General features: G+C 42.8%; 2 protein-coding genes across 3 annotated transcripts in view; both read left to right on the top strand.

Annotated features, from left to right (window-relative positions):
* The window catches only part of itprid2 (ITPR interacting domain containing 2), a 33383-nt gene extending 22291 nt beyond the window's left edge, over positions 1 to 11092 (top strand). The window contains exons 10-21 of the mRNA XM_061088701.1: positions 2191 to 2298; positions 2693 to 3128; positions 3218 to 3434; positions 3807 to 3858; positions 4480 to 4565; positions 4663 to 6459; positions 6970 to 7026; positions 7307 to 7431; positions 7544 to 7640; positions 7924 to 7989; positions 8096 to 8404; positions 8518 to 11092. Coding sequence (XP_060944684.1) covers positions 2191 to 2298; positions 2693 to 3128; positions 3218 to 3434; positions 3807 to 3858; positions 4480 to 4565; positions 4663 to 6459; positions 6970 to 7026; positions 7307 to 7431; positions 7544 to 7640; positions 7924 to 7989; positions 8096 to 8404; positions 8518 to 8625 — 3458 coding nt within the window. The 3' untranslated portion in view covers positions 8626 to 11092. The remainder of the gene's footprint in view (positions 1 to 2190; positions 2299 to 2692; positions 3129 to 3217; positions 3435 to 3806; positions 3859 to 4479; positions 4566 to 4662; positions 6460 to 6969; positions 7027 to 7306; positions 7432 to 7543; positions 7641 to 7923; positions 7990 to 8095; positions 8405 to 8517) is intronic.
* Positions 11093 to 12305: 1213 nt separating this feature from the next.
* Positions 12306 to 23547, top strand: cwc22 (CWC22 spliceosome associated protein homolog). 2 transcript variants are annotated; one of them, XM_061088179.1, is made up of 20 exons: positions 12306 to 12365; positions 13444 to 13500; positions 13612 to 13826; positions 14099 to 14349; positions 15438 to 15692; positions 15845 to 15973; positions 16135 to 16303; positions 16594 to 16647; positions 16745 to 16880; positions 17061 to 17267; positions 17348 to 17410; positions 17503 to 17598; positions 17930 to 18011; positions 18484 to 18544; positions 20837 to 20914; positions 21301 to 21453; positions 21588 to 21715; positions 21825 to 21926; positions 22197 to 22369; positions 22667 to 23547. In XM_061088179.1, the coding sequence occupies exons 2-20, from the start codon at positions 13446 to 13448 to the stop codon at positions 23293 to 23295; spliced, it is 3036 nt and encodes a 1011-aa protein (XP_060944162.1). In that variant the 5' UTR covers positions 12306 to 12365; positions 13444 to 13445; the 3' UTR covers positions 23296 to 23547. The 2 variants fall into 2 exon arrangements, with proteins under 2 accessions (XP_060944162.1, XP_060944161.1); XM_061088178.1 differs by having other exon boundaries at positions 13603 to 13826.
* The last annotated feature ends 517 nt before the right edge of the window (positions 23548 to 24064 follow it).

Raw genomic sequence — 24064 nt, 5'->3', positions numbered from 1 at the left:
CTGAGTTTGAGTGTGTCTTTGGATGATTGGACAGGCGGTTGTTTTGAAGCAAGAGGAATTCAGTACAGTTTATTACCGAAGACTTGAGCAGTGTTGTTAATGTCTGGGTTCAAACTAAGGATATGAAAAACTGTGTTGACTCAGATTAGAACTGGATCTGTTTTTTTTTTAAGTGAACTGCTCCTTTAACGGTCTCTGTTCTGTCTGTGGTTCCTGGAAGCTTTCTGCTTTTCCAGAACATTCTCATATTGTCCCATCGTTTCCCTGGATCCCAGGCACGTGTGCGTGTGTCTGTGTGTGTGTGTGTTCGTGTTCGTGTGTTGTTGTTTGTTATGTAAGCTCTGTTCTCACCATCAGAAAGAATCTCTTGGGATGATGAGTAGTAAAAAGAGAGCGTACGTGTCGTTTTCTCTTATTCCTCACTTCCTGTTTGAGGATCCTAAGAATGAGCGTTAGTGCAGAGTCAGCAGTCGGCAGGAAACACACACACAGTATTAATATCGTCACACGTGGCTGCTGTAATAAGAGGTTCATGTTCTGAAGTCGTCTGCAGATGTGCCTGTAATAATGATACGAATGTTTGACTGACTGAGATGTAGTTTGTCAACTTAAGGGTTTTCTAGACTAAAGTTTTTGTTGCTTGTTTAAGCTTTTTTAAAGGTGCAGTCGTTTTTTGGGCAGCAGAAGAATCTGCACAGACCTAAAACATCACCATTGCAAGATGGAAGCTTCCATATTCCGCCTCATTATTGTACAATGGGAGGAAGCACATGCCATCTTTATGTACAGTCTATGATCTATACATCCATGCGACACCTATTATATCATTATGAGCAAATTGTAGATGTGTGTCATGTTGTATCGCACCTGTGTGTGATTTGACTGAGTTATGGATTCCAGGAGTGTGATTTTGTGGCAGCTAGATATTTTTTACAAACATGTTTGTAGCTCTTATGCAACTTTATGATTCCATGATGTTTTTAAATATCTTTCAGCTCAGGTTTTTATTAGGTGGTTAAATTGTGAAGTTTGCAAGTGCAATATCTGCGGCTTATTTCTACCTGAGGGTCTATATTTTCACATGGCAACAGTGATGTAATTGAATGCCACCAAGGACAATTATCAACCAACAGATCTACAGCTCTAGGTAGGGATGGGGTCAGAGGTCAGTCTGTAAGCGATAGCAGGCCTGTGGGCTGCTGTATAACATCAGAGCGAGTTATGAGGCGTTTACAGAGCGACAGACAGAAGACAGAACTCTGTGTTCCATAACAGACTGACAAGTATTTAGACAGCGAGCGATGGAGCGGAGGAGGGGAGGAAGGAAGGAAAGTATGCAAGTCATCATCCTGTTAAAGATGAGAGTGACAGCTTGACTTTCATAACCATAGAAGAAGAAGAGGAGACTAGGGTGGAGTGACTCTATTGGCTGCATTCAGTCCCAACATTTTGTTTTTCAGTCTTTTAATGCAGAAACTTAAAAAATCCCCAAACTATTAATTTAAAACAAGAATAAAAGTTGGTCAGTAGGATGGCAGGTATTTCATCTGTTTCCAATAATACAGAATACATTTCTTCACTATGGTGCAGTTACGTACCTTATGTCCCAATGCAAGACTCAAAGACTAACATTTACTAACACGTGTGAAGGTGTACGACTGAAATTTTTGTCGCGGACTGTACGTATAGTGCAACATTTAGGAAATAGGGAAGGATTTACTAGACATGTTCGATCATTTTCATCCACCTGTTTTTGTGCATATTTTCAGTTTGTAAGTAGAATTGCTGGATAAACCAGAGGAAATCCAAATATATTAAATCAATACGTAAAACAAAGAAAAAATGTCTGATTCCATTTAATTTTGCCCTTATCTTAAGCAGTGGTTGGCACTCAAAGCAGTTGTGGATATAAATGCACATTAATTAGTTGAGGATGAGAATGACGTAAAGTGTGTAAAGTGGATGTTTTTTGGGGGAGTTTGAGTGACAACAGGAAACAGCCAGTGTCTTCCTGGCAGTTGACATGTTCAGCCTCTCTGAACCCACTTCTTATACTTAAAGGAACAGTCTTCTTAACATTGTGTGAAATCCTGTGTTCTCAGTGTCAAGTCCCCAAACTGTAAGCAACCATAACGCAGTGAGTTTCATTTGCTTCCATGTTCATTTTATTTAACGTTTTGTGACTCCCAGGTCGTTTCCGTCAGATCGAGGTCTTAACCACAGTAGCTAACGAGTTCTTCCAGCTCTACAGTCAGGTCTCTGGTCAACCTGTCCAACGCATCAACTCCAGGGACCAAGGTAAACACGGCTGCTACTGCAAATTCTCAAACTTGGAATTTATTATTTGTTTACCTTAGTTGCAGAGACACCATTATTTGGACAAGGCTCATACTTTTAGGGGGACCGCTGTGGCTGAGAGGTAGAGTGATCGTCTCTTCCCCATCTGCATGCCGAAGTGTCCTTGGGCAAGATGCTGAACCCCGAACTGCCCCCCATAGAACAACAAAGTGCTGCTAATAGATGCACTGTATGAATGTGTGTGTGAATGGGTGAATGTAAAAACTGATTTAAAGAGCTTTGAGTGGACTAGAAAAGCGCTATATAAATACAAAACCATTTACTCCAAATTTGTCCTATTTTCCAGTTAATGTGAGTATTATTTTCTGATCTGTTCTTTCTGTATCTCTCTCAGGAGGAGGAGTAGCAGGAGCAGCAGGAGGAGTAGGAGGAGAAGGAGGAGCAGGAGGAGGAAGTGATAAGGCGCCTCCTCCTCTCAAGAGGAGCAACTCGGCCCTGAATGTCGCCAAACTCCTCAAGAAGACCATCAGCAAACACAACCTGCTCGCGGCCGCCTCAGAGTCGCCTGAAGCACAAACACCTAACCAACACACACGGCTGAACGGACACGCCCCCTCCGATAACACGCACACCAACGGTCACGGACCCGCTGCTCCAGAGCAGGACTTTTCCAGGACCAATCCTGACCAGCAGGTGGAGACAGTCAGTCAGAAACAACAAGAAAGTCCACAGAAACAGCCGTCTTCCCGCAAGAAAGACAGCTGTCCCCTGGCTACGGTTACCGAGGAAACTAACGGGGATGCCGAGACAGATTCGCTGACGGACAACAGGTATTGCTGCACTCACTGGTAATTGTAGCTAATGTTAAGTAGCTAATATTTAAACCATTTTTGCTGACTAATATTTGACTAACCATCAGACCTGAAGAGAGCGGCACCGGATCACCAGCCAACGGAGACCATCAACTAGGGTCCGCTGTTCTTCAGTCAGCCGATCAAAGGACAGGGGAGGGCCCTCAGGTAGTCAAAGAGGAGAAGAGCCTGACCTCAACCCCGGTGAAAACTCCTCACAGCCTGGTGCCACCTCACCTGGTGCTGCTTCGCACTGAAAACGCAGACTCCTTCGATATGGAGGAGGTACAGAGTTTTTAGTGTTTTTTCTTTTGAGTTCCTTGTACTGTCATTTGGTAATCTTTGGGTTCTCCATCCTCCTCCAACACAGAGATGTAGTCGTCTCAAGGGTTCTGATGTGATCTGATCCAATTGTGTAAATCTGCTTCTATGCAGAGGACTTGTGACATTCTCACAGTCCTACAGAAACAAGTGGTGTTTAACATCAGGTGTTCAAAGCCAGGACAGCAACCAGTTTATCTTCAGTAAGCCCCCATGTTAGTAACAGACTGACCAGTTAGTGAAGAGTGTCAGATTCTTCTTTTAGTGAAGGTGCTGACTCTCAGCATCTCTTTGTTTCTCTTTTTTAAATATTCTGTCTGTTGTTTGTGTGTTCAGATCCAGAGTAACGAAGATGAGGGTCTTCCATTCAGAACCTCCAGAGCCAGGGGTGAGTTTATTGTAACCTCTGATTTCAACCTCAAAGTTTTTAATCCAGCCTTGTTTACATCTTCCTTGTAGTCTTATTCTTCCTAACCTTTGTTGGGGAATTGCTGTGTGTATTGTTGCATCAGCACCACCTGTAGATCAGAGGGATAACGTGAAACCACAGAGAGAAATATGTGCATTTTAGAGAAGGGGCCCAATTTTGGAATAAGTGGAGATCAGCCCAAGGTCCCCAAGCTGCCCAGATTTAGTCCATTTAACTTGGCTCATGTCATGTTCTTTCTGTCGTGGCTTCAGCATTTTTAAATCAACTGTAAATGTCTTACAGATTTTTTTTTAGCTTTGTGAAAGGAAAAATATTTTTTTAATGAGTTGCTATAAGTTGCTAATGAAATGACTGTTGATTTGGCAACTCAAATTCTGTCCTAAATCTAAAACCATTCAGATATTTTTAAACCAGATTTAAATGCTGTAGCTTCTGTCTTTCGATTTTATCTATAGGATCTGAATATCTTTGTGCATGTCCTGTCTCTTTATGATCGGTATGCATGAGTCTACTCAGCCATCTGCTGGACAGATGAGATACTGCAGGACTGATCACTATGTTTTTGAATGTTTCTCTTAGATCTGTTGAGGACGGTCAGTCAGCAGTCGGACAGCAGTGGTTTTGCTGAGGAGCCCTCCTCAGCCGAATCCAACAGCTACCTCAAGGTATGTTTGTGTGTTGTATTTTACACTTCAATGATGTATAATTAAAGCTTTCACCACATCTACGTTGAGTGATTAATGGTTAATTCATTTTAATTAGGTGCAGGAAAGTAGTGACAGCTGTGACAGCGAGATGACGGTGACATCGCACCCGTCCCAAGATGTGGCCACGCCCCTCGCACTGGACCAACCTGCGTTCGATTTGCCAGATGCCAGAGAGGAGGAGTCAGCTCCTGGTGGTGCTGGGGAGGTTGATGGGCAGAATAGCTCCAGGGAAGAAGACGAGAATGATGGGATTCCAGAGGAGGTTCCTCAGTATACAGCTCACTATTTCCCGAGGAACACAGTGGGAATGCAGCCGGTTGAGACCCAAGGGGAGGAGGAGGAGGAGGAGAAGGAGGAGAAGGAGGAGAAGGAGGTAGCTCCGGCAGAGAGAGGGGCCGGAACTGATCTAGAGCCTGAACCAGAACTGGAACCAGAGACTCCTCAAAGCTTGTCTGCTGCAGAACCAGAACCACAACTAATGCAGAATCAGCCTGAGACAGCCACAGACACAGAACCACCCAAAGAGAGGGTAGAAGCTGAAGACGAGGCCCAGGAAGAGAGCTCTTCCTTGGACCTTTCTGATGGATATTTTCCTCCATCCTCTCCGGTTGTCAATGCTCTGCTCCGAGCCAAACACAACCAACTGAGAGGAGCTGGGCCACACGTCGACCTCATGCCCAGTGAGCCGCCGCTAACTCCACTGAGTGGACGAGCAAGGCGTGGCTCTCCCATGCAGAGGTCCTCCTCTCTGCCCTCCTCGCTCCTCTCCCCCTCCAGGGTTGTGTCCTCTGTCAGGATCCAGTTTGGGCAAGGACAGGCGTCCTGCACCCAGCCCAGGTACTCCTTCAAATACACCCCAGAGGAGGGAGAGGACAAAGAATGGGATGAGGAGGAGGTGGAAGGACAAACTAACTGTTTATCTACTCTGATAATAAACCCTGCTTCGAACCAGCCACCAAGGCTTCCCACAGATGCTTCCATCCCACCGAAACCCATCCCACGCTACATGATGAAGTCGACCTGCTCGCTGAAGAGCTCCAGCCCTCCTCCTGATTGGTCACCAGGGGGCCAAACACACTCTTGGAGCTCCCAGAGCATCCCTGAGCTCTCCTCTAACCAGCATCCATCAGGTCACTTCCATCAAAACCAGCAAAGTTGGAATCCAGGACAGATGATGTCCAATTATCCTGATCCCACAGCTCAATACATAAACCCTTGTCCAAATCCTAGTCCCAGTCTCAATCATAGCCCAGTCCCCTTCACTATGAACCCTCCTCCACAGTACCCCTCTCCTCTCCATCCATACGCCAGTCTTCCCAACCTCCTCTACCACAACAATCCATCCTTAAACCCCCATTCTAGTCTGACCAGTCTCCATCAGCCTCCAACTCCCACAATCCCCCCTTTTGGCAGTATCTCCAATTTGCATCAGCCGTCTACTTCGATAGATCCTCATTACGCCAGTCTGGGTAACCTGTATCCCGGAACTCCCTTTATGCACCACCAGGGCTGCAACCATCCATACGGCCATCAGTCCCCTTATCATGCTGCTCCTCACGGCTCACCGTTTTCCTCAACTTACCCAGGTTACCATGGCTACAGCACAAACCCGCACATGGCGTTCTCTCACCCCGTCCCTCAGTGTCCTCCAGAGCACGGCCTCAATATGGGTTTTGCTCCTCCTGCTCCAGGCTTCCTCTCCGGCATGGCCTCTACCTTCAACCAGGGTCACAGCCTCTACACAGGGCGCCATCCTCCCGGTCCTGGACACAGCCAGGGTCCATCCAGCACAGAGATGCAGCTGAGGAGAGTTCTGCATGATATCAGAGGGACAGTTCAGAGTCTGACCCAGGTTAGTCCTTTTCAGCCCCTGTCCTTCAAGCTCTCTTTACTTGTCACTGTAGCTTTAGTCTGTGGTTGTAATCCACCTGGTTGGTTTCATCTTATTTTATTATTTTCTCGCTATCTTGCTACAATAATAAATCCAAACACCAGCGGTTATAATTCATTCAGATTTTAAACAAAGTGGATAGTTTTGCCAGATTAGGCACCACTGTATTTGCTGCTAAAACTGAAAGTGAACACACCAGTGATGTTGCTAACAAACTGTCCCTCCCATTGGCCCGCCAATACACTCCCTGACCAATAATTAGTCAGTGTCAGCTGTCAATCATGCCGTTTCACCCTGTTTTTATCGCATCGAATAACAAATCCAAAAAAATAAAAATATAAAACGTGGGCATTTACTTTTAATTATGGTCTGCTGAGGATTCTGATTCTCCTGATGAGTACTCCTGCTTGTTCATTTGTCATCTTGTTGTGTTCATCTTCCTTCTGTGACACCACTATCCTCTTCATGTAGAACCGAGCCAACACTCCAGACACGTTCAGTGATCAAACATCTCTACCCAGCCACCAGGTACTGTCAACACCCCAGTAATTTACATAATTTGCCCTCCTCTGGTTTTCATGTATGCTGTAAATGCATTAGTTCAATTTGGACTTACGAAACCATTCACATGTCAGGACCATGTGCTTCATGTTTACATACATGCAACCAGTCTGTCTTCATAGTTGTAATAAATAAACCTACACAATGTTTGTCTGTTTCCGTGCTGTAGGCAACAGGGTGGACCGTTGCCGTCGTCACTATCAATAAACTCAGTTTCACTTTATCCCCCCCTTCTCTTTTTTTTCAGTTTTTGACAGAGTTTCAGCAGAAGAGGCGGAGTCTGAACTTGTTCCGCAGTCAGATGATGGATCTGGAGCAGTCAATCATGCGACAGCAAGCTCCGGTCTACAAACACCTGAGCCCTTCTGACAGGTGACTCACAACAACTAACTAGTTTTTTCACAGCTATCTGAACTGTGTGTATCGTATATGTGAGAATATAGTACAGAGCAAACTTTGTGTGTTTGTGTGTGCGTGTGTGTAGGTTGGAGGTAGAGCAGCTTCAGTCTCTGAGATCAGCAGTCAGAGAGGAACTGCAGGAGTTGGAACAACAGCTGGAAGACAGACTGACACAACCAAGGGTACAGTATATATTTATTTATACAAAATACACAAAGGCATGGTGCAAAGAGTATATCCACACAACATAGGCTATATATAGAACTGTCTCCATCCAATGGTTTCCAATACAAACTTCATTTAGACGCAGATGATACTGTGATATATACAACTCTGCATCTTCACCAAATCGGGCTCCAACTCATTTTTAATACTACACAGTGAAACTTGTGAGGTTTAAAACTTGTTTTGAATTATGACAAAATTAAACTGGAATTTTTCAAATGCAAAATCTCATCCCCTCAGGGTCTCCATAGAGACAACAGCTTTGACAGTCTGTCCACCGCCTCCGCGATTAGAGCCATGGAGCCGGTCAGTGTACAAACCACACACACCTTCACAAAAGTAATATAAAGCTAATAATATTTGTCGGATACATTATTTTCACCCTTAGTGTACAACCTTTACTATACCCCAGGTGTCAGATCTCCTCAGAGAGCAGCTTTACCTCCAATCAGAGCTCAGCTATGACGGCCACACCCCCACCACTAATCCCTCCTCCCGATCGTCCAGTCCAGGCCAAGGAGGAAGAGACCAGGAGCAGAGCCAAGGTGTGTACCGGGCATCAATCAACATAACCCCTGTCCTTCCTCCTCGACCCAACACAAGAGAAGTGGAGGAAGAGGAGGGACAGATTGCAGTAGGAGGAGAGGGAGTTGGAGAAGCACCAGAGGATGGCGGAGCAGGAGCAGTCAGAGTGGAGAACCTGCAGCAGCTCATCAGAGAGGTAACTGTCTGATTTACTGATACATGTTTGGTGACATTTCTAGAGACACTTTACATATGTATCAATTTTATTTTTATTTTTTCACACACAGTTTAACATAATGCTTTTTCCAGATTCGAGAGAGTGTGGCGCAGGAGGTCCGACGGGAGATCTACAGCGAGTTGCTGTCTGCCGTGTCGCCACGGCAATCGCCCCTCCCCTCCAGACAACACCACCTGTAGCCATGGCTACAGCAGAACACCACCACGTTGGCCTTCAGCCTTAGTAGCTACAGTCTGAGCAGCACCACTGTCTGTCTGTAACACTGTATAGCTGAGTAACACTGTCTGTGTGGAACACTATGTGTCTGTAACACTGTATGTCTGTAACACTGATGATGAACCCACCTCGTTCGTGACCCGACCCGGTTTTTCACACGCTCGCTCGATGGTGAGAGGTGGAGGACGAAGCCTCAGACAGGAAAAAGAGAGGTAGCTTCCACTGCCTCAGTTGGTTTGACGCAAGTGGCCTGATGCATGCTGGGAACCCCAACCTGGACCAGCCTGTTCACACAGCGTCCTCCAGCATACATTTCCCTGTGAGCCATCATTAATTTGTTTTTTTATTTTGCCCACCACCCTGTTTACTTTTTATATCCTGATATGATCAAATGCCAGGTTTAAAACTACTACCACTAAAAGTATAACTACAACTGCGAGTACTGCTAAGGTACTGCAACCATCTCCACCACCACTAACCTGCGTCCTGATTGAGGTCATCATCACAGTCGGAGATTGGATCAGGATATTAACAGAATTTATGTTGTGATATTTCTGTTTTCCTACTAAATACAGCTAGAAGCAAGTAGTAACAAGTATGTAAATATGTTGCACAAAGGAAATCACCCTCCCTGAGAAATACTTTAAATGCAAGAACCGTCTTTAAATCTGCCTTCAAGTAAGAGAGATATTTCTTTTTAAAGAGTCTGCTGAGGTTTAAACTCTTTTATACCCTAAAGTTACTCATTCCATGCACATTTCAGCTTATAAAGGGTTTAAGAGGGATTTAAGGTATATCACTCAAAGATTATGATTCTACAGCTGTCAACATTTTCTCATCATCATCCCCACCCTCATCATCATCAACGTCATTGTCAACAGTGCTTCTCTTCCTCTTGCCTCCTTCACAGCTGATTCTGTTCATTTCCATGGTGTCCCTGGCAGGTTGGATCATAGAATTCAAAACATCTTTGTCATGGTAACTTTTTCAACATTTTAAATTGAGTTTAGGTTTTTGAAACTAAAAGTCCTGATGCAGACTGCGTTTGATTTGTTGGAGCGTGGGTGATTCTGTCTTGATGGAGCTAGGCTAGGAGTTTCCCCCCACTTCCAGTCTTTGTGCTTAGCTAAGCTAAGCAAGTCCTGAACTCGACGAGATTTCTGTCTGTTCCGTGAACTCTCATTGGCTGTTGATGAGCAGGTTATGAGGTTAGTGTGTGAGGTCCTGTGGAGGATAGGGTCGGAGGTCAAAGGTTGCTCTATGGTAGCAGCAGGTTTTGGTAAGTTGGCATGGTGACAGTGGTGGTGATGATGATGATGTACTGACAGGTTAGAGGGAGGGGCTTAGTGAGCGGGCAGTGTAGCCGAAACCTTAGCGGTGCTAGCATTTTAGCTTCAGGCTTCTGATGACAAATCTGTGCAATAATATGAACATACACTATAATCTGATTCCTTAGATTATTGTGAATAAATGACCAAGAATTCACTGCGAACATTTCAGATGTGATCAGACTTCCGCACCACTTCAGCACAAACTGTCTACCTGCACCTTTAACAAAAGTTAATCTTAATCTTGACGGTTTGTATCGGGAGAAACTGATTTTCTGTCTCTTCACACAGAATCCACAGAACTGATTGATCACTGATTAATTGATAACCACTCACTGAACATCTGTTTTCTGTGTATTGTCTTTGTGTTTACTCAAAGGTTAATTATTATCAGTTACCGAAGGTCGAAAAAATCTTCATAGCTGAGGTGAAACAAGCTCTCAGCACCTTCCATAGCTGAGCGGGATCGGCTGTAAGACAAGTAAATCAGGGCAAACACACCCCATGTACCTTTTTTTAAATCTTTGTAATAGTTGCGAAAAATTCCACACAGAGTCACATTAGATGTTTTGATATGATCTACTGAAAGCTGAACTTTGTGTACTTTGACGTCCGTTCTTGATCTTTGGGAGCAATAGAAAGAGAATCGGACTCAAAGGTTGACCTACCAACAAAATGGAGTCTTTATTTAGCAGGTGGTGTGGGTGTCACCGCCTAATTGTGAACTTTCAATCATGTGAACTCTCCAGATCGTTATTAACTGGACCTTTGATCATCGATTCTCTTGATCGTTGATTGACCTTGTGTTTGTAGAAAACCTTTTATTTCTCTGATCACAAACTGCTCTGCTGGACAAACAAACACTCACTGTGAGCTCTTCATGCTTTTTACTTCTCTGTCTTTTTTCCACTGATAAATCATCACACACGTCTAATTACACTTTACTATCTGACTGTTGGTGTTGATTACTTTCCATTGATGCCTCTTTCTATTGATGTCTATTAATAATAATGTGTATTTTGTACTGATGTCTTGTCTGTGGGATGCAGGGAGGGATCACTCTGTAGAGATCAGAATAATAAAGATGTATTTATTTTCAGTACAGATGTGTGCTAGTGCTTACCTTGTGTGTGTGTGTGTGTGTGTGTGTGTCTGTGTGTGTGTCTGTGTGTCTGTGTAATGGTTAAACATTACTGGGTTTTCAGCACTTTCCAACTTAAACCTGCGCTCAAGGACGGAGAAAGTAATCAGAGATCAATTCCTCTGCCAGCACTGCAGTACTAGATCTCAGTAACTAATGGTTCATGCCATCTTAAATACTATACAGCTGACCAACAAGCAGCCAATAAAACAAAATATTTGAAAAATTAAAATAATCTTACATATATGCATATAAAAAGGTTAAAATGCAGTAGAAAATATGATTTAAACTAAGAAAGTGGATAAAGTCAGTCAAAATAAGACAAAAACTAGAAAAACATAATAGGAAATAAAATATAAGAGTGAATAAAGATGACCCAAAGTGCCAGAGGACCAGAGAGTTGGTTTATACCCTAGACACGTGTGACAGGCTGCGAGACCATGTCATGCTTTAAAACATACAAAAAAAATGTAATCAATACAGAAACTGTCATAAGACCTTTAGAACTGGTGTAATATGTTTTCTCCATATTTAACCGGCGATTCAAGGCTGTTTCTGTCTCCTCTATATCTGAATTTAATGCAAAAGCGACCATGTCAGGAATGATTTTTTTGGATCAGGGCACGGAGAAACAACAAAAAGACGAACCTGGATTGATCTGTCCAAAAATCCAAGAGGATTCTCCCTACCCTGTCTAGTGCCCCTGAGCAAGGCACCTTACTCCCCCAACATCTGCTCCCCGGGCGCCGTACATGGCTGCTCACTGCTCTGTGTGTCCTGCACCAGATGGGTTAAAAGCAGAGGTTAAATTTCCCTCCTTGCATGAGTGTGCTTGTGCATGTCTGTGCATGTGTTTGGGACAAATAAATGTATCTTAATCTTAATCTTGTGAGGGACCCCTACTGAGACCACCTCTTCTTCTTTTCTCTGATAATAGTTACTATGGGGCACTACTTATATATAATGCTGTAACATCCTGCCCTCCATCATCACATCATATGTGTTTCTCTCCCAAACTGATAAACAAGCGGCTCAACAACAAGATGCTCGGCAGTGAGGAGGTAGTTATTATCATTACCGCTAGAGACCGACACCGAAAAAGTCATCACCTTTCAAACTTTTATTGTGATATCCGGAAGGCGGAAGCTGTAAGGGACCCGGAAGCACTTCTCGTATCGCCGCCACTAAAACGACTCTGATTTGACGGTGGGACAAAAAGTCCGGGAACAAAACGGTAAGAGAAGATTAAAACGTAAAACCTGGATGTAGCAGAACTATATTGTCGATGTAAAACACGCTTGATGTCTTTCACTTCCTGCTTCTGAACACTTTAACTGGGCAGAGTCTATGTAGCATTAGCAGATTAGCTAACTACAACATCCAAACACACATGGCGATACTACTGAGACATTTGTCGGTTTTTGGAAATGGCTTTGCTCTCTCACGTCATATTATTACCTACCTAACGTCACTAAAGTAACTTCTACATTATAAATGTAGTAGTATGAGCAGCTTCCGGTTTATTAATGTTGTGATACGTGTTGCTGGAGGTTTGCTACAGTGAAACAAAAACTGTCTTAAGGTTTGAAACAAGAGCGGAGATCCTCTGTATTATATTTTTAGACCGTTGATTTAACCTTTTCTGAGATGAGGTTCAGACAAACACCGTGAAAATGTTAACAACCAGAGTTTAAACCGGGTGAATCCTCATTTGAACGAAAGAAATTAGCAGATGAATTTCCAGCTTTTCATTTGGATAATGTTCTGCTTTAATAAATGTCAGTATGTTTATTTTAAATGATCGTCACGATCACAGGCATGGTAAGAAAATCTAAATACTGAGACAGACTTACAACGTACAACTCAAATTCAGGTTTTCATAGGATTAATGGTCAATCAGAAAGAAATTGAATTTTATCTCAGATTTTCTAGAGTGTAGAAGATTACTTTATTTTATTATCATCAGAATCATGTTTCTCTTTATGTATGATTTGACATATGATGGGTGTAGAGGTGTAAAATGGAAGATCCACAATAATGTACTTTAAAAAAAAAACAGTCATTTGAATCACTTTGCAAAAGAAGTTTCCTGCTCCACAAGTTTGAATGTTTGCTGTTCTTATCCAATGATGGAAAACAAAGTAGATAATTCAGTAGATTGTAATGTCAACTTGTTTTTTTTAATGAGTGTATTTTTCTGTTATGGTTCAATTAATTAATCTGGAAACTGCTAATGGAAATAATCCTTCTCTGCAGCCCTAATTGTCTCCCCTACACCTTTCTGTCATAATGAGAATGTCTGTGTTTTTAAGGTATGGAATCTCCAGGCAGAAGTCAAAGTCCCAATCCTGCACAGAAGGAACACAGTGGTGAGTAAAACCTGCTGTCAATAATTTTTGTTTTTGCAGTATCAGTATAAGTACTACTTAGTAGCTATAGTTTTAAGATTCATCTTCATGTCCTGTCTTCAGGATCTTCAGAAGATGAGTCCAGTCCAGCAGCAGTGAAACCCCAACAAGCCGACTTGGTGGAGAGGAGCCCCAAAGACAGGCCCTCCCCTCAGGCCAGTCCTGCAGGCCGCAGCCGCTCTGGGAGCCCGGCCTCCAGCAGCTCAGACGACAGCACCAGCAGTGATGAAGATGATCTACATAATGGGGCGCCGAGGAAGCTCAGAAGCAGCGTGGCCCAGATCAAAGTAAGCTCAGACTAAGGTTGTTAATGTAATTTGATGTATTTAAATGCACTGGTTAGTTACTACCAACAACCTTGACATTTTGAAGTATCTGGTTTCGTCTGACCCCAAAAATTCCCAACAACTAGAGATATTCACTCTGGGTACAAACTTGTTCTTGATTTACAGAGTGACATGTCCAATACATCCTGCATTCAGATCGATCCAGATCCTTTTAACCTTAATATCGAGAGACCGAGTACTCACACTCTTTTTTGTTTGTTTGTTCGTTTCAGAGATCCAGATCCAGGTCCAAAGAACAAGATCGATCCAGATCTAGATCCCACGGATCCAGGTCCAAATCCAGAGAACGAGACAGATCCAGGTCAAGGTCTAGAGAAAGAGACAGATCCAGGTCAAGGTCCAGAGACAGATCCAGGTCACGGTCCAGAGGGAGAGACAGATCTGGTTCCAGGGGACGAGACAGATCCAGGTCCAGAGAGAGGGAGAGAGACCGGGAGCACTACGACAGAGGACGCTATGCTAGGTAACACACACAAACACCCAGAGCCTCATAGCTTTCGATTGGCTTGTAATCATTTTGTGATTTAGTGGATCAATATCTCATAATAATGTAGTGAAACTGGGTCATGAAAACCCCCTTTTCAATAAAATCCCTACACATACTTGTCCACATATTTTCATAAAAAAACAATACACACTCAATTCAACATCAAACGTGTAAATGCATAAATACAAAACATAATGAAAATTTAATTTACGTAAAATAAAACTGACACAGGCTGAGTGTCAGAGTGTAATTAACCACACAGATATGAAACAGTTCACGTTGAGGAAGACAAACATTACGAGATAATTATGAGTAGGGCTCGATGATAATTAGGGCCAGAGCACTGATCAAAGGTCAGGTGAAGCCCTATTGAAATTGTAAGGATTATTATTATTATTATTCAGGCAAATGAATTGGCTTTTTGAGGGCTTTACCATGCTCAGATTCTTATCAAAATTTGCAGAAAGTTAGAAAGTGGTGAAAATGTATGTATTCTGAAGGAATTTTCAATGGGCGTCGCAAAATGGCTCAACGGTGCCCCCGAGACCCCTGGAACGTGTTCACATTGACTGGTCTTAACAAAAATCAATATACAGGTGTATCATGACCAGACAAACAAAAGTCTTTAGGTGCAATTGGAAAAACACAACAAGACAACACAGCCTGCTTTTTTGCATTTAGTGGCCATTTTGGCCATATTCCACATTTTTACTTTGATGTACTTGTACCAGGGCTTTCATTTGATCAACTTTTTGAGATGAGTGTCATCACAACAAGATGGAGATAAAAACTGACAGGGATTGATTTTTCGTCACACGGTGTGACCCTGGCGTGGCGTCAAAGTTTGATTACACACCATTAAAACGCGATGTTCTGTAATGCGGACATACATGGACCATGAATCCATTGATTCTGATCTCTTCCTAGATCAAAGGAAACTTTATTTCAGTTTTACCTTTCATGCAAAATACCGTTGTTTAAGTGAATCATGATTTGAAAGTAGTAACACGTGTTTTCAAAATATTTTGTCTGCTTTTATCTATGTCTCCTTCGGTTCCCCGCAGAGATCGCTATGATGATCGTCGTGATGACAGGAACGGGCGTTTTCAACGGTGGCCCAATCGAGATGCAGAGTTGGATCACAGGAGGCGTGGCCGCTCTGCTGATTCTCCGACAGACAAGGAGCAAGTGGCATCAGATGAGCCGCCGGTCAAAAAGAAGAAGGAGGAGATTGACCCAATCCTGACGAGGACCGGTGGCGCTTACATTCCCCCTGCCAAGCTGCGTATGATGCAGCAGCAAATCACTGACAAGAGCAGGTACGAGCGAGTTTGTTTCATTTTTACCGAACTCATTCTGCTCAGCTCGGATCGACTCTGTTCTGATGCTTGATCTGAGATGTGCTACCACAATCTAGACCTTATCTTAATTTGTAATATGTGTTGTCACTGATGCCCCGCCTCCTGTGCAGCCTGGCCTATCAGAGGATGAGCTGGGAGGCTCTGAAGAAGTCCATCAATGGGCTTATTAACAAAGTCAACGTGTCCAACATCGTAAACATCATCCAGGAGCTGCTACAGGAGAACATCATCAGGGGGAGGTGAATAGTCACATACACTCACAAACAACCGAACGTCTACACTCAATATTCAAATAGAAGACTCACTAATATAACACCAGTAACATTTGAGGGTTAATTGTTTATAAATTGTTACACAATGGAGGCCATGTTTTGTCTGACTGACTCCCCCCTCCCCACAGGGGTCTCTTGGCTCGCTCGGTGCTGCAGGCTCAGGCAGCGTCTCCCACCTTCACCCATGTTTACGCCGCCGTCGTTGCCATTATCAACTCCAAGTTCCCTCAGATTGGAGAGCTGATCCTCAAGCGTCTCATCTTAGCTTTCAGGAGGAGCTACCGCCGCAACATCAAGGTACACGTCTGACTGCACGTTCAACTCTCTGACTGTCGAGAATGAACTTCCTGGAGCTACCACACAATAATAATGGATCCATGCTCAACATGTAAAATACACATTTCAAGAAATTAGACTGATGCGAGGTGATGTGTTTAAATCTGCATCACAAATGCATCGATACATGCTTCCCAATTTTTTAACCTGTGTCATGTTTTCATCTTAAAATGTACTATGACTGAAAGTTAGAAAAGTAGTAGCATTAGTATCAGTGATGTATTAAAATCAGTCTGTGTTTTGTTTTCCAGCTTCAGTGCCTGACAGCCTCAAAGTTTGTGGCTCACCTCATCAACCAGAACGTGGTAAGTTACCAACATTGATGGAAGGTCTGAGTGTTGATGCGCAGCTCTTATGAAGGGTTTTGACCTTTTTCTCTCTCTCTCTTTCTCTCGCCCTCAGGCCCATGAGGTTTTGTGTCTGGAGATGCTCACCCTGCTGTTGGAGCGTCCGACAGACGACAGCGTCGAGGTCACCATCTCCTTCCTGAAAGAATGTGGACTTAAACTGACCGAGGTCTCCCCCAGAGGAATCAATGGTAAACAGCAGCTACAACATTAAACTGGAGGATCTTCTACTTTTTTCTTTGTTATAGTGGGAGCTTTATTTCTACCAATCAGTTTTCTATTTAAGAGGCAAAACAATTCTACATAAATTTGAAGTATTGGCACAATTGATCAGGAAAAGTCTAATAAAATTGTCTTTCTCTTCTTTTCAGCCATATTTGAGCGTCTCAGGAACGTCCTCCACGAGTCGGCCATCGACAAGAGGGTCCAGTACATGATTGAGGTGATGTTTGCCATCAGGAAGGACGGTTTCAAAGATCATCCAGTGATCCCAGATGGCCTGGACCTGGTGGAGGAGGACGACCAGTTCACCCACATGCTGCCACTGGACGATGAGTACAACCTGGAGGACATCATCAGTAAGAGCTGGAGACTACAACCATCTTCACAAATAAGTGTGTACATGCTAATCCTAACATGTGTGTTTGTGTTCACTCAGATGTGTTTAAGCTGGACCCCGACTTCCTGGAGAACGAGGAGAAATACAAAACCATCAAAAGAGGTCAGAACGTGTTTAAAAACATTGCACTTTGCCTAATAAGCTGTCATCGATGTCTCAATCTTAACCAATCCACCGCAACCTCCTCCTTACAGACATCCTGGACGAGGGCAGCAGCGATTCAGGAGAGGATGGAGATGGCAGCGACGAAGATGAAGATGAGGAAGAAGAGAACGAGGAAGTCGGAGAAGGTTAGACAGGTTTTTTCCTTCTCAGCTTGTGAAAACAGGTGCACAATGTCGTCTCTGCCGAAGCTGTGTAAAGTAAACACTGATGATGTTTTTGTGATGTCATATGGGTTATAAATGTTATACATTAAGTCTGTGTTGCTTGACCTGAGGTGTTTGAAAGTTAAGGGTGTACACGGCAGGAACAAAAAATGCTCCCGTAGTTGCATCACTTTAATTTTGTGATATTAAATATTTGTGATATATTGTCATAATAATCATCTGATATTTTTACATGATACACAAAAAGCCAAACAACAGCTTCCATCATCTTCTCTGTCTCTGTTTGTCTCAGATGAGAAGGTCACCATCTTCGATAAGACTGAAGTCAACCTGGTTGCTTTCAGAAGAACCATCTACCTCGCTATACAGTCCAGGTACAGACGTGCGCACGCACAAACACACACACACAAACACACACATTCACACCTCTAGTTGTGAGGACTCTAATTTATATAATGCATTCCCTAGGCCCTTACCATAACCTTAACCATCACAACTAAAATGCCTTACCCTAACCTAAACCTAATTCTGACCCTAACCCTAAAACAAAGTATTTACCCTCAAACAGCACATTGAATTTGTGAGGACCTCATAATGATGGTATTGAACCAAAATTGGCCCTCATAAATATGAATAGACATGCGCACACACTCACACACTTAAAATTACACAGTGATCAGTGACTCAGTTGTCTCTGAGGGTATTTGCAGTTATTTACAGCTCCTGCTAAATTTGATGAACTTGGACTAATATTTAAATATGTGTGTGTGTGTGTGTGAGTGGCCTACTTACCATGCTTTAATTGAAGGGATTTCACAGTTACTGACTGACTGGTTGTTTCTCTAGTTTGGACTTTGAGGAGTGTGCCCACAAACTGATCAAGATGGACTTTCCTGATAGCCAGACGGTGAGTGTACACACACAATCACATTAATGATTGTATTGCTAGAATACCATATCTCTACATGTAAGATACTTACCAAGTTATTCATTAATAGCACATCTCTGTGTCATCCAAGCACATTTCTGACCAGAAGGTGGCGCTGATACCCAGGTTAAGAATTTTTGTAATTAAAGGTTCCAGATGAATTTAAGTTTGAGGTGATGAAGAGAGCATTAGAAAAAGGTTATTTCCCGATTAGTGTGAACATGCTGCTGTGGGTTGTGTGTGTGTGTTGCTTGTTAGTAGCTAAAATGTCTGTGTGTGCATACATGTGGTATTAAGGTCAGGTTATGTTACAATAATAGCTGGTTTCCCACGCTGACAGTTGCAGGTCAGCTGTGTGTGTGAGCCTGTGGAGAAAAAAAGCTTTGAGAAACATCATGTGTCAGAGGACAATCGGCTCTGTGTTTCGAGAGTCGGTCAAAACTCAGACGAGTTCGGACAAGACGGGCACCGTTACACAGTCTGATAAAAAGCCTCTCACCCACCCTAGAGACGATGGACAGCAGGGTCCTCAAGTAATTGTAGTATTGGTTTTAAGTCTTTATGGCCGTTTTGTGTCTTTCGATTGCGTATTTTGACTTTGATGAAATTTCAAAAGCCTTTTCAAACAGAGGCTCTTACATGTACCTGTGCCAGCTCAGTGACTCAGGAGACCAATTAGGAGCAGGATGGAGCTGCTAACATTCACTAGTATCTAGGACATGATGTGAACAGTAATGTTATGTAGCCCAAAACCCCTTAAAATAATTCAACTCAATTTTTTTGTTGCCAAATCATAATGTACATTATCTCAAGGCTCTGTCCATAGAAGGTGAAGATCTTAAAGTTTTTAGAGAAACTCAACAGTCCCCACAATGAGCAGCACTTTGGTGACTGTGGAGAGAAACAACTCCCTCATTAACTGGAAGAAACCTCCAGAACCAGACGTGGGCGACCATCTGCCTCGACCGGTTGGGGTGAGCAGGAAAAATGGGGAGGGGAGTAGAGATGGGTGGAAAAAAGAGAGAGAGATAAGGGGAGGAGCAGCGATGTAGTCGAAAAATTATGCTGTTTGGAAGTAACTGTGTTACTGCTGTAAGAATTTAAAAGTTCACTAATTACAATGCAGTTTGTTTTTCTTAAATGTTTTAAGCTCATCACTAAGCTTGTCACTGTTTACTTGTTAAAGTTGTTGTCTTTCCTCTTCTTGTTCTTCGTGGTATTGAAATGCTGAGAGTCATTCACCGTCTTTGAAAGTGGAGCAAAGCCACTTTTATTTTTATTTTCTGTCTATTAGCAATGAGGATGAAAATCTCCCAACTTCAATAACTTGTGTGTCAGTCACACGATGTACACCTCTTCCTTCTCTAAAGTTTCATGTGACAGTGGTGTAAATATTAGAACACGTCACCTGTCGCTCAGTTCAAATAGATACAATCACTGGAGAAAGGTATCAACACCCGTTCTCAGCTCCTAACTCTGTACCTCAAGGTCAACTCTGTGAACTCTGAGCTGCTGATGGACATGATGAGAAATAAAATCATAACATGGAGACGTGTTGTAGAGGCATGTGAATGTTATGTTTAAACAGATGAAACAAGAGTTTGATTAACTACTTGGCTGTTTGACAGAAAAATCAAGAACATACTAAGTGTGTGTGTGTGTGTGTGTGCCAGAGAGACTGTGTGTGTAAGGTCAGCGGTGATGACCTTGCCAGACAGAGTTTCATCAGCATCAGGACTGAATCACTCAACACAACAGCTGGATAACACACACACACACACACACACACACACACACACACACACACACACACACACACACACACACAACCTTTTAAGATCTTTGTCCTTGAACATATTTTTCTCTCAGATGTACTGAACAGCCGCACTGACACGAATGACAACATTTTTTTCCTGAAGAATCTCATGTTCACTAATCATAACAAAAAGAATGACGAACAGGACCTTGAGTGCCATAAAATATATGAGTTGAGAAGAGGTGAAAGAAGAGGATGGTGGCAACAGAAACCGACAGCTGCACAAATATAATGCTCAGTATCTTTTTGTGTGTTTGTTTAGTTTTGGGTTCTTCCTGCCCAATCTGGACCAAAATTTGAAATCATAACAGTGACTTCAAACCTTCACTGAAGCCTAAGATCGTTGTTGAGATCAAGCGTTAAGCTTCAGAAGACACAGCAGAAAAGATCCATGTGTGACAAGTAGATATGTATAACCCTCTGTATTAATACGATTTTTGTGTGTGTGTTAACAGAAAGAGTTGTGTAACATGATCCTGGACTGCTGCGCTCAACAGAGGACCTACGAGAAGTTCTTCGGTCTGCTGGCCGGGGTGAGGCACACACACACACACTCACACACCTCTCTCTGCTGGTATTCTCATACATTATTCTGAGGCTCATTTCAAAGGGTCTGTTCACCCTATTTTTAAAGCACGTTTTCTCTCTTCGCTCTTCTAGTATCTGTCATAGATAGTTTTGGTCTTATATTGCCGGATATTGAGATGACATAGTCTGAGTCTTAGTTTGTGGTGCTTTCAGTAATTGGAATTCACATTTTAGAAATTCTGCTGAAACACAATTTGTCTGTTTCCATGTATAGTCTGCATGTCTGTAAAGAGTTTTATTTTAGAAATATTCAACAACTTACTGTCAAGTTCCGATGTTGATCTTAAGCTAAAACGTAAAAATAACACTTTCTCTGTTTTTGTGTTTGCAGAGGTTCTGTCTGCTAAAGAAAGAGTACATGGAAAGTTTTGAGGGTATTTTTGCAGAGCAGTATGACACGATTCATCGACTGGAGACCAACAAATTGAGGAACGTGGCCCGACTGTTCGCTCACCTGCTCTACACAGACTCTGTTCCCTGGAGTGTAAGCGTACACACACATACTCACATTAAATTCAATAGAGTCTAACCAATCTCAGGTTAAAACACATGAAACAGTTTTTTCTCTCTAGTTGAATTTTCTTATTCTGCTGTGTCCGGTGGATGTCTCTCGACCAGGTGTTGGAGTGTGTCAGGATGAGTGAGGAAACCACGACGTCGTCCAGCAGGATCTTTGTGAAGATCCTTTTCCAGGAGCTCTGTTTCTACATGGGCCTCCCCAGACTAAACCAGAGGCTCAAAGACCAGTACGAACACACTCACACATGATAATTGGACAGGGTTTCCTGTTGGTTATGAAGAATTAAACAGACAAAACAAAATTGTGTTAATTTTTAACGTCTGTGTGTGTTACAGGACTCTGCAGCCGTTCTTTGAAGGTCTGTTTCCTCGTGATAATCCCAGGAACACTCGCTTCGCCATTAACTTCTTCACCTCCATCGGACTGGGAGGACTCACGTAAGAGACACAAACACGCACGGTGTGCACAATGTTGCCAAAAGTATATGGACACAAAGATTATAGTTTTAATATTTGATTGCATGTGCATTAGTCAGTATCTCAAACACCTTAGAGAGATTTTCTCTAATTTATCCACAAAGAGCGTTCAACGCTGGTGTTAGGTTTCATGTCTCTTTTGTGCTATAATTTAAGTCTACAGTTACAGTCATTGATCAACATCACCGTATCGTCTCAGTTTATGTTTACATAATTGTCTCTCTCTCTCAGGGACGAGCTGAGGGAACACCTGAAGAACGCTCCAAAGATAATCATGACACAGAGACAGGAAGTGGAATCCTCGGACTCGGACTCCTCCTCTTCATCCTCTTCCTCCTCATCTGACTCCTCCTCATCAGACTCCTCCAGCGATTCAGACTCCTCCTCCAGCAGCAGCAGCTCAGGTACGTCTGTATTTTTTTTTCTGTATTTCATTGTGTCCTGGTGTGCAAGGCGCTAAGGAATGCTGGGTAATAAAATCCTGTGCTCATCCAAAATGTTTTTGAAAAAGTGTTGAGAGTAGATCTTATAATAATTTCATACTTTTGTTGGTTTGGATTGTTAAATTGATTTTTGAGTGATATTACAATGCTCTTAAATTTAACTTGGTGAATCTGAAGAAACCCTGGTTACACAGAAATGGACAGAAAAGTCAGAGAGTGACGGATTAACAGTTATTATTTATTCCTTTTCTTCTCCAGACTCTGATGCCAAACACAGGAAGAAGAAGAAGAAGAAAAATGAACCAATTGAGCAGAAGAAAAAGAAAGAGAAGGACAAGAAGAAAAAGAAGGACAAAAGCTCTGACAAGAAGCAAAGCAGACACAAGATAGCTGATGATGACAGTAACGATGAGAAGCAGGCAATGAAGCACGGGAGAGGCCGTGCACGTGAGGTGGAGGAACCCGAGCGTGCACGTGAGGGCACCCACCAGAGCAGACGAGACGAAAGACCAGAGGAAGAGGAGCAGCAGCGAAAAGAAGAGGACAAAAGTCGGAAAATGGACTTTCAAGGCAGGCAAAGAGATGGAGAAAGGGTGCGAGAGGGAGACAGAGGGAGGGAAAGGGATAGGGAGAGAGAGAGGGAGCGAGAGCCCGAGGAGAAGAGGGAAAGGGAGCGAGAGGGAGACAGAGGAAGGGATAGAGAGAGAGAGAGGGAGCGAGAGCCCGAGGAGAAGAGGGAGAGGGAGCGAGAGGGAGACAGAGGAAGGGATAGGGATAGAGAGAGAGAGAGGGAGCGAGAGCCCGAGGAGAAGAGGGAGAGGGAGCGAGAGAGAAATAAAGAGAACAGGGACAAGAACAAAGAGAGAGAGGAGAGGAGGAGGAGATAGAACCCTTCATCCCTCCATCCTGAAGCAGCAGAGACTGATAACTGACAGACAAGTGAATCTTTTCCCTCGGTCATCCCTCTCTCCTTCGACCTGTCCTGTCACTCTGCTGTTTAAGTTTCGGGTACCATCTCTCTCTCTATCTTTCTCACCCCGTCTTTCTGTCGGTCTGTATTTTCTATTGTTAATTTGTTAATGTTGTTGATGAAAAAATGAAAAAAACATTAAAGTTGCTTAAGATGTTTTTTTAATCTGTTTCGACTGTTTCCAGATCTCGTGACTTCTGTTTGTTCTTTTTTATCCCAAGAAGTGGAACAATAATATTGGTGAATGTTGTAAAAGCAGGCACAGAGTTTGAGTTTATATTTATATTCTAGTGAAATATGATTCATACAAACTTCACCTCTGCCTCCTCCTTCTCTACTTATAGCTGCTGCTCCTGCTTATGTGACTTCTCTTCACTCCAGTTAAATATAACCACCTTTGTTGTATTAACACTAATAATATGCAGCTAATGATTATTTTCAAGGTAACATTTGGTTTATTCCATATATTTTCATATAAACCATATAAAATAATGAAAACCTGAAACCATGTCTGATAAAAGCTTGACCTATTTATCAATTATCAAAATAGTTGCCAATTAATATTCTGTTTCCACTGATACTTCTACTGATCAAAACAATACACCAGTGCTAGTAATAGCTCTTATCAATAATTAATGTTATTTATGGGTTTCAAATATCTTGACATCTATTATATAGTCTCAAGA

This window comes from Limanda limanda, chromosome 16 (assembly GCF_963576545.1).
Source record: "Limanda limanda chromosome 16, fLimLim1.1, whole genome shotgun sequence".
NCBI lineage: Eukaryota > Metazoa > Chordata > Actinopteri > Pleuronectiformes > Pleuronectidae > Limanda > Limanda limanda.
This window is presented reverse-complemented; position numbering and strand designations above follow the sequence as displayed.

Coding starts and splice junctions, on each gene's coding strand:
- cwc22 (XM_061088178.1), top strand. CDS start 13,446: ATGGAATCTCCAGGCAGAAGTCAAAGTCCCAATCCTGCACAGAAGGAA. Junction 16,304..16,593: donor GCTACCGCCGCAACATCAAG/GTACACGTCTGA, acceptor TTTGTTTTCCAG/CTTCAGTGCCTGACAGCCTC. Junction 20,915..21,300: donor TCTTCGGTCTGCTGGCCGGG/GTGAGGCACACA, acceptor TTGTGTTTGCAG/AGGTTCTGTCTGCTAAAGAA.